Source organism: Triticum urartu, chromosome 7 (genome assembly GCF_003073215.2).
Source record: "Triticum urartu cultivar G1812 chromosome 7, Tu2.1, whole genome shotgun sequence".
Classification (NCBI taxonomy): domain Eukaryota; kingdom Viridiplantae; phylum Streptophyta; class Magnoliopsida; order Poales; family Poaceae; genus Triticum; species Triticum urartu.
Window position 1 is genome coordinate 625,527,143 of NC_053028.1, and position 9,848 is coordinate 625,536,990.

General features: G+C 45.0%; 1 protein-coding gene across 1 annotated transcript; it reads left to right on the top strand.

Annotated features, from left to right (window-relative positions):
• The first annotated feature begins 3,950 nt into the window (after positions 1-3,950).
• LOC125521282 (zinc finger CCHC domain-containing protein 7-like) lies at positions 3,951-7,877 on the top strand. The gene is made up of 7 exons (XM_048686346.1): positions 3,951-4,523; positions 5,132-5,242; positions 5,337-5,495; positions 6,183-6,347; positions 6,826-6,942; positions 7,024-7,131; positions 7,208-7,877. Exons 1-7 carry the CDS (start codon positions 4,158-4,160, stop codon positions 7,616-7,618), a joined length of 1,437 nt encoding a protein of 478 aa, XP_048542303.1. The 5' UTR covers positions 3,951-4,157; the 3' UTR covers positions 7,619-7,877.
• The last annotated feature ends 1,971 nt before the right edge of the window (positions 7,878-9,848 follow it).

Genomic DNA, 9,848 nt, shown 5'->3' on the forward strand with positions numbered 1-9,848 from the left:
AGAGATTGGACCCTGAGCAACCTAGATCGAACGGCTTGCGAGGCGGCGGATCTTTTAGAAAGATCCACCGGCCGACACGTAGCACACCCTTAGCCGGCTGATCTTTTTAGAAGATCGGCCGGGTCGCGAGCCGTCCGTTTAGCCGCATCGAGTGGCCCACCAGCGCCTTCATTATTGCAACACAACTCTTGTTGCGGATTTTTTTTGCAACGGAGAACTTGCCGCAGAAATGTTTGCAACAGAGGTCTTTTTGTGGATTTTTTTTTTGCAATAAGGGTCATGTTGCAGAAAGTTTTAAAGATTTTTTTCTTTTTGCAAAATAGGCCTTGTTGCTGATATTTTGCAACAAATGACTTGTTGCAGAAACTCACAGCTTCGTAGTGCTCAGCATAACAGACAGGAGGCGGCAAGAAGCGACCACGACGGTAAAAAACATGAGCCGGCAGCGGACATGCCTCGAGCAGGAGCTCAGTCTGGTTCAGCAATGGAGGAGGGGTGTTGCGTACCGTAGTGTCATAATAATGGCACCGCTGTTGTTCACCTTATCCTACCTTTGGTTAGAGGAGGTGGGGGATGATACTGAGCTGTGCGGCTACTCCTGTTTGGCTCATGAGGAGGTTGAACAGCGGCTAGGGCAGGAGCACAGTGCCGTGGCGTGCCCGCGGGAAGCTGCAGAGCTGCTCAATGGAACATGTCACGACGCCATGCTCTACCCGGTGTGGAATAAGGAGGATGGATGCGATATGGAAAGAAGTAGAAGACGACCATGCGCATGGAGATGAGGATGGAGGAGGGAGTCAACGGGATTATAAAACGTATGGTTGTGGCTTGCTGCTAGGATAAGGAAGTGAAGAACGGTTCATGTGGACCCTACATGACATGTGCTAAGCATAGAAGGTGGCGGATGCAACTGGATGATCAGCCAGCCGAGGGAAAACATTTCCCAAACAAAAAATGTGAAAAAGACAAAAAAAAAAACAGAGGCAGTGCATTACCGGGTGGCTGGGCCGGCCCAGTATGGCACTCGCTTTGGGCGATGCTACCACCGAACTCGCGTCAAGCGAGGTATAGGTGTGCCCACGTATGAGTAACCCTTTAACAACGAAATCACAAGTTACGGGTCACCCCCTTGCAAAGGTCGTCACTCCCACCGGAGTAATGCTACATTCAGGGATTTTTACAGGGGTTTTACGGACCGGTTGAGATTTGGCACATTGTGATTTGTTTAAGGGGGTGGGACAGGCCCCACCCACCTAAAAAACAGCGGCGCGAAGAGAATTAAGGGTATGGCCCGTAATACTCCTGTAACGAGCCCGTTGATTTAGCATTTTTGCTCCCACCGTCTCTCGCACTGAAAAGTGGTGCATTGCATGTGTGCAACTTGTCATAACCCAGGAGTTTTTTTATTTTTCTTTCATACATATGTTTATTTTTAAAAAAATCTCGAAACTGTGCATCCAAATTCCCAACTGTTTGCACCGCTGAATTTCTAGCGTCGAGATCTTCGAAACTATATCCCATGTTAATTGGTTTCAACGAACTTGTTTTCACAAAAAAACTTGGAGGCAGAAACACGATTTTTTTCCAGTTTTTTCTTTTCGAGAAGCACAACTCACAAAAAAAATCTGTGGCTCCACAAGATGCAAATTTGCGCGTCTCGTAGAAGACAAAAAATTGTGATTTTTCCTTTTTTCAAGAAGCACAACTATGCTTTCCCGCGAAAGCAAATATGTGCTTCTCGTGGAAGCACACAAAAAATCCATGCAAAATGGAAAATCACCATTTTTTTTTCTCTTTCTGATAATCACAACTCTCGGGAACAAATATGTGTGTCCATATAAGCGAATATGCGCTTCTCCTAGAAACACAAAAAAAATCCGCACAATTTTTCCACCAAATTTTCCCTTTCCGAGAAGCACAACCTCCAGAAAAGCTATGTTGTGCTTCTTGTGGAAGCAAAAAAAAATCTCACGACGAGCCAAAAAAATTCATGCAAAACAAATATCATAATTTTTATCCCTTTCCGAGAAGCACATTTGTGATTCTGGCGGAAACAAAGATGCTCCTCCACAAGCAGAAAATTTCTACTCTCTCATGGAAGTACACAAAAATCCTGGATTTTCTTTCATTTCCGAGAAGCACAACTTATGAAAGCAAATCTGTGTCCCCACAAAAAGCAAATATGTGCTTCCTGTGAAAGCATAATTTTTTTCTCACAAAAAAAATCATGTTTTTTCTCCAAAATACAGGAAAAACTAGGCATAGACCGAAAAGCCAAAACCCCCTCCAAAAAACTCATCTAAAACCTAACAACGCGTACAGGAAAAAACGTGAAATCTAGAGGGTATGGCCACCACATGACATGTGGCGATGGATGGACGCATCACTTGACACGCTTTAAGGCCACCAAAAATGACCGTTGAAGGTTACTCGTTAACCTCAATTTTTTTTGAGCAAATCTGCTAGGCTTTATTTATTAGTCGGTATTGCTACTGGTATTACATCAATGTCATGTGGTAGCCCCAACCAAATGTGGCGGCCATGATCCAACTTTACAGCATGCCTAGCTAGATTATGAGGCTCAACATTTGAGCCTCTAGATTCGAATTTAAAACTGTAGGAATTAAATGAAGTTTTCCAAGAAACTGTTTCTTTCACTACTCCACCATAGTTTCCTTCCCATCTATCTTTGATATGCTTCACCACTGTAGTTTCCTCCCAATCTATCTTTGATATGCTTCACCACCGTTTGACAATCAGATGCAATCACCAAATTTTGGAGCCCCAGATCTTCCACAAGAGATAAACCTTCCCTCCATGCAATAGCTTCAAGTGTAGGCGGATCTGTCAACCTTCGAATGACATACACAGAAGATCCAAGGTATCCTCCATTGTTGTTCCTGCACACAGCCGCAACTGCACCAACTCCACGTGAAACAAAGGCATTGACATTGATCTTGGTGTACCCTACAATAGCCAGAATCCATCTCCTCGGGGCTGCAATCACCGGATTAATCACCTGGTTCTGTGTTTGCTGCTGACCCTCTTTCAACTCTGAGATGAAATGGGTAATGAACATATATGTCGACGGAGGGCTTTGATTTATTCCTTCGTGAATCAGCTCTCGTCTCGCCCGCCATATGGCCCAAAGGGTGACTGCTACCTTGATAAACTTCTCATGGGAAAGTTGCCCAATCACAGTAAATAACCACCTCTTTGCATTCTGTTCGGTATTGATCATTAATTCATCAATTAGCTCCTGGTCAACCAATGACCAAACACATCGAGCAGTCGTACACTCCATCAGGCTATGCTTCCATAAGTCCGGAGTTCCACAGATAGCACATGTGCAACTCGTAGCCATATTCCCATGCATTCTGACATCTTTCGTTTGTATAGATTGATGCGCAAGTCTCCATATTCCATCGTGCATTACCTGAATCAATTAGTTCAACAACTAGTTGAGGTGAGTTTGCCACTCTAGACACAAGTGGCCTCATTAGCTCTGTTCTAGGGATCCAGTTATTGCTCCATTTCGCCATCGAAGTCCCATCACCTACTTCCTCCGTTCCGAATTACTTGTCTTGGATTTGTCTAGATACGGATGTATCTAGACTCATTTTAGTGCTAGATACCTCCGTATTTAGACAAATCTAAGACAAGTAATTCAGAACGGAGCGAGTATTTGCTTTTTTTTTTTTGAGGGGTGAGCGAGTATTTGCTTGACCAGACCCTGCTTCATAATGTCCTTTAACGGGCGTTTAAAGCGCTGAATAGGAGTTAGCGGCTGGCCCATCCCGCGTAGGCCTAGCAGCCCAGCAGGCCACCAACAGCCCACCGGCCTCTCTCGGCCCACACAACCGGAGCAAGCCAGCGCAGCGCGCAGGCGCACCTGGACACACAAACCGCTTCCCCCAATCTAAACCTAGCCGCCACACTTCCTAAAAAAAAGCCCTAGCCGCCGGCCCGCCACACCCCACCCGCGCGACCTGCTGCCGGCCGCCGTCTTCCCCCCTCGACGCCGCGGCCCACCCAACCGTTGGACCGGAATATTCCGCCTCCCGCGAGGGACGCGCCACCTTGCCCCGCCGCACCACGCTAGCTAGGGTTCGCTCCCTCTCCCCCTCCCCGCCTCCGCGCCGCCGACGCCGACGGCGATGGCGCAGCGCTGGCGCTCGAAGGCGCGGCGCGACCCGGATCTGGACGACGCCGGCTCGCCCTCTCCCGCGCGGCCCCGCGCGCCCCCCAGCGACGACGAGGACGAGGCGGGCAACGAGGACCTCACCCTCGAGATCGTCGCGCGGGCGCGGCGGCGCGGGGCCGCGGGAGGCCAGCCCGGGCTCGCCGAGGTGCTCCCCCTGTCCTCCGACGAGGAGGTGGACGAGGACGCCGTGGTGGAGCTCGGCGAGGCCGACCCCAGCAGGAGGAAGGACAAGAAGAAGAAGAAGCAGCGCCGCAAGGAGAGGAGGAAGAAGCAGCGCAAGGAGGACGCCGCCGCCGCCGCCGCCGCCGACAAGGAGGAGGTAATTGCTCCTGGCCCACGCTCAGCTCATGATTACGCACTACTATTTTACGTGTTTACTTTTGCAATCGAAGAATCGAACGCACACAGGATTTTTATAGAGGCTTCAGTAGCAATGTCGTGTAGAATCACCTTGAATTGGAAGCTTTGTATGTGGTTCAACTGCCTCAAGTGTGAGCGCACTGGAAGCTTGCCTTTTCAACGTTTGGATCTAGGGGAGCATTCTTCTTTGCTTGCTGCCTTATTGCTACGATCGTTTGGTTAACTGTGCTTTACCAGGAGTCAATGGTCGGTACTACTATCAATTTCCTTCTTTGGAAACGGTATAAAAGGCAGTATGCTGTTCTTTCCTACACAGAAGGCACATACTTTTGGTCTCATACAAATCAAAGTGATACAGTGTTTTTCTTTTTATCCGTTAACAGTAAGTAAAACATGTGCACGCTAAAACATTCGTGAACTGAATAGTGTATTGAAAACCTTGGCTTGTGTAGAACAGCTGATTTTATCTTATTAGTGGATCGACATCTGTGTTTGATGTTCCTTTGTTGGGAACAATATGATAGTCTTCCTGGAGCTGTAGTTGATGAATGTATTTTTCTCTTTCAGCCTCAGGTTGCTGGCGCCCAGGAGGGACAAACTGGGACAGTGGAATCAGTGCCCACTGAAAATGGCGTTGATGCCCCTGTATCCGACAACACAGTTCTGCGGAAGCTTCTTGTAAGTGCCAAGTGAATTTTTCCTTGCAGTGAATTTCCCTGTACATGGGTAACTGTGGTAAGCTGATAGTTATGTTGCTTCTGCTTATGGCCAGCGTATACCAAGATACTTCGATCCTGGGGAAACTATATTGGAGACTTGCTTTAACTGTGGTGAGGAAGGTCATGTAGCTGTGAACTGCCCAATGGAGAAGCGGAAGAAGCCTTGCTTCGTTTGTGGATTGTTCGGACACAATGCGAAGCAGTGCACGCAGGTTGGTCTCTCTAGCTCGGACGAATTATCGCTCCGTGACTTGGGTATGTCCACTCATACCCTTGATGAGCTCACTGTATATGGTTTCCTTTGGCAGAGGTTGTTTCCTTGCTTAGACCTTGATTAACTTTGTCATTCAATATAATTTAGTCGACAAATTGTAGGACACTTGATCGTACCCATTTTCAACATTAGATATAAAAAGCCAAAAACATTGGCAGAATGTGTTCTGTTCAAATCCACTCTCCAGTTAATCCTAATTTAAACAACAACTCATTTCTACCCATCATGCAAGTTCATATTTTGCATTTTTGCTCCAAGTAGTTTGCGCTTTCCAGATCTATTCGTTCACTGTTCATGTGTTGTACTTGTAATACTATTTGAATGGGAGTGATATCCGTGTTTTATGACTGTGATTTCTTTGGAGAGATATTCCTTTGAGACTGATCATGCATGCATGCATATTCATAACTTATGATCTCATTTTGGTTAAATCTGAATACTTGCAAATTTCTTTTGGCATGCAGATATTCCAGTAGTGTTGTCTGTATTGTTTGTATTGTCTGTGCTTGGGGGTTGCACGTGTAGATTATTTTGGGCTCACATGCTAAATAGCGTTGATCTACAAATGCTTCTTGCCAGTGGTTGTCATTGCCAGTAATCAAATATCTCTTAATTCTTTTTGTAGGGTCAAGAGTGTTTCATCTGCAAAAAAGGAGGTCATATGGCAAAAGATTGCCCTGATAAGCACACAAAGAATACTCAGCAGTACACCACATTGTGTTTGAGATGCGGAGAAACCGGCCACGATATGTTTGGATGTTCCAATGATTATCCACCAGATGATGTCAAGGTGAGTTCTCTTTGGCCGTTATTGTCTTCTCCAAGTTTTCGTCTTGCTGCCGCAGATGAGGTGTTCGTATGTTGGTTACTTGCCTCTTTATAGCTACAAAAGAAACAAAGTGCTGCTCTGTTTTGGTTTCTGAATAAGGTTATGACAGCCTGAAAGATACACTTTTCCCAAAACTTTTATCTGAAGAAAAAGTCTTATAAGTGTATTGTGCCATGAGCTTGTTGATTATATTGGTAGGATACACTTGTTAATCCTGTTTACTGTGCGGGCTCATAAATTATGTTAAATTTGATGAATCAGGTCGTTTTTCTGGTAGGCTTTTCCTACCATTTTCTATACTAATCCAGTTCCTGGATCTGCATATATAAGTTTTTTCCACTTAGTAATACGCAATACAATATAAATTATTTGCTGAAGTCTAGTCATGAAATTGCAAATTTGCTTTCTCCCTCACCATCCATCTTGCTGGACAATGCAGGAAATAAAATGCTATGTGTGTAACCAGAATGGTCACCTCTGTTGCACCGACTTCTCTGATAGTTGTTCAAAAGAAGTTACTTGTTATAACTGTGCCCAATCTGGTCATACTGGTTTGGTAAGTTTTAATTTTTCTATCCTTCTGTGTCTATCTGTTGCTTTTCAAGCCAGTTGACTAGTAACCAACATTTGGTCATAGGGATGTGCCAAGCAACGTAGGGAGACAAGTGTTGCGACAACTCCGACCTTGTGCTACAAATGTGGCGAAGATGGTCACTTCGCACGTGGCTGCACAAATAGTGCTAAGGTAAGCATCTCATGATTTCCTCTGCTGATAAAGAATGGCTTGGGTATTTATCTTGTGTACGTTATTATTTTTGCAGCCCGGCCGGTTCAAAGGCGAGTTGTCGTCGCATAGTCGTAGAAAGGACAAATGGAAAAATGACTCTGGCCCTAGATCAGCTCCTCATGGATCTCACAAAAGAAAAAGCCCCCTATTCGAGGATAGATGGGAGACACCTCGTGGTAAATCCAGAGCTAGGGGTGGTTGGATTCCTGAGGACCATGACGATCTTCCATCCAAGAAGTACAAAGGAAATGGGTGGGACTCCCAATCTACTCCTAAGAAGCCCTACAATAATCACCACCATCGCTCCTCTGGCGGTGACTATTCTACTCCTCAAGGACAAGATTTTTCATGGCACAACTCGCAATATTCACCAAGTGCGAGAAAACACGGCTCGTCTTCGTCAAGATTCGCCAGCAACACCCATCACCGCTTTGAAAGAAGTTAGGCTGGAGCTTACTTTTGGTTTTGTTGTTCGTTCCATAGTAGATCTCTTAGGGATGTACTCTGCCTGTAATACCGTTTCCCTGAAAGGGCTGTTTTCTGTATCTTCAGAGTTGTATACGTTGTGTCCATTCCTGGTCTGGGCATGCTTTGTGTTGCACTTCAATGGCTGCCTACTGCAAACACGGCATGTCACTCTGCACTCTGCGCCGCTATACAGCGTAAGTTTCTGTCTACTTATACAAGAGCGATATATTATTTCACAGCCCAATGGTTTCTGCCACTATCAGGTCATTTTTGAAGTATTCTATGAAGTCGAGCAACTACCATGGTACTGCGTACGATGCGAGTTGAAATATAAGAGCATCTCCAACAGGTGTGCAACCGCGCTAAAACTTTTTTACAGTGTCGAAATAGCACTTTTTTGCGCACATTAGGGCGCTGGCTTCAATGGCCGCCGCAAAAGATGGCGCGCATGAGTAGCTCCAGCAGACACGCTAATTTACAGCATGCACGAGCAGCCGGTGCTTGTAAATATGATTTTTTACATGTCCATTTGATAATATGAGATGTTTCAGAAATTAACAAATGTGAATAAAGACACAACATAGTTCAATATCTGGTCGAACCGACCCAGGTGCTAGCTAACTTCCATCCGGACTCTATCTCTTTTTCCTTGTTTTAAACTTTTAAACTATAAACAAAGCTTATCTAATTAACTAACCGGCAAGAGTTCTGAAAGTCGCGCGTGGCTAAAGGAAGTTCAAGTTCTTATTGAAAACCTACTGGACCAGGAGGAGATGTACTGGATCCAAAGAGGAAGGATGAATTGGCTACTGCATGAAGACAAAAATACGGCCTTTTTTCATAGAGCTGCTACGGCAAGAAAGAAGCGTAATCAAATAAAAAAAATTAATGGACGACAATGGTGTATGGGGAGAAGGAACAGACGAGTTGAATGCTCTAATACTTGAGTATTTTTCTAACTTGTTTAGTTCTGAAGTGGTTGATGCAGACTCTCAAGTTCTCTCTAAGGTGCAGCGCAGGGTTACCAATGAGATGAATGTCACGCTGACAGCACCCTTCTCGAGCGAGGAAGTTTGTAAAGCTCTCTTTGATATAGGGGACTTCAAAGCCCCAGGGCCAGATGGACTCCATTCTATCTTTTATAAAAGATTATGGCCGATGCTTGGTGATGATCTAGTGGAGGAGGTGTTACAGGCCATTAGTACATGCACAATACCTTCAGGTTGGAATGATACTGTTATAGTCATGATCCCTAAAACAAATTCCCCAGAGAAGGTCACACAATTTCGTCCGATCAGTTTATGTAATGTTGTGTATAAGGTCATCTCAAAAATGATTGCGGCTCGGCTGAAACCATTACTTCCAGAAATTATATCTCCTACTCAAAGTGCTTTTGTCCCTGGTAGGCTTATAACTAACAATGTTCTCATTGTCTATGAGAGTCTCCACACAATAAAGAATAAAAAGAGGGGAAAGGATGGATGGTGTGCGGTAAAACTTGACATGCACAAGGCATATGATCGTGTTGAATGGGTCTTTCTGGAAGCTATTTTATTGAAGCTAGGCTTTGATGTAAGTTGGGTGAAGCTGATAATGCAATGTGTGTCTTCAGTGCAATATAGTGTACGGTTTAACTCGGAGGAGACTGAATGTTTTAAGCCATCAAGGGGCCTTAGGCAGGGGGACCCCCTCTCCCCCTACTTGTTCTTATTATGCACTGAAGGTTTGACAGCCCTGTTAACACATGCTGAAGCAACAGGAGCACTGGAAGGAGTTAAATTATGTCGTGATGCTCCTGCTGTGACAAACCTCCTATTTGCAGATGACTCACTTATCCTTATGAAGGCTAATAACCAGAATGCTAATACTTTAAAGGCTATACTTGACGCATATTGCTCGGCATCTGGACAGAAAGTAAGTGTGGAAAAATCTAATATTTTCTTCAGTCCAAGTACCCCGGTTGAAAGTAGAGCACAAATCTGTGTTACTTTGGAAATTATGACTGAAACGATCAATGACAAATATTTGGGGCTCCCCGCAATAGTGGGACTTGATAGGAGTGACAAGTTCAACTATCTGATTGATAGAATTGTGGAGAGACTGATGGGATGGAAAGAGAAAATTTTATCGTCGGGAGGGAAAGAGGTACTTCTCAAATCGGCTGCTCAGGCAATACCATCATATGCAATGCCCGTCTTTAAAATCCC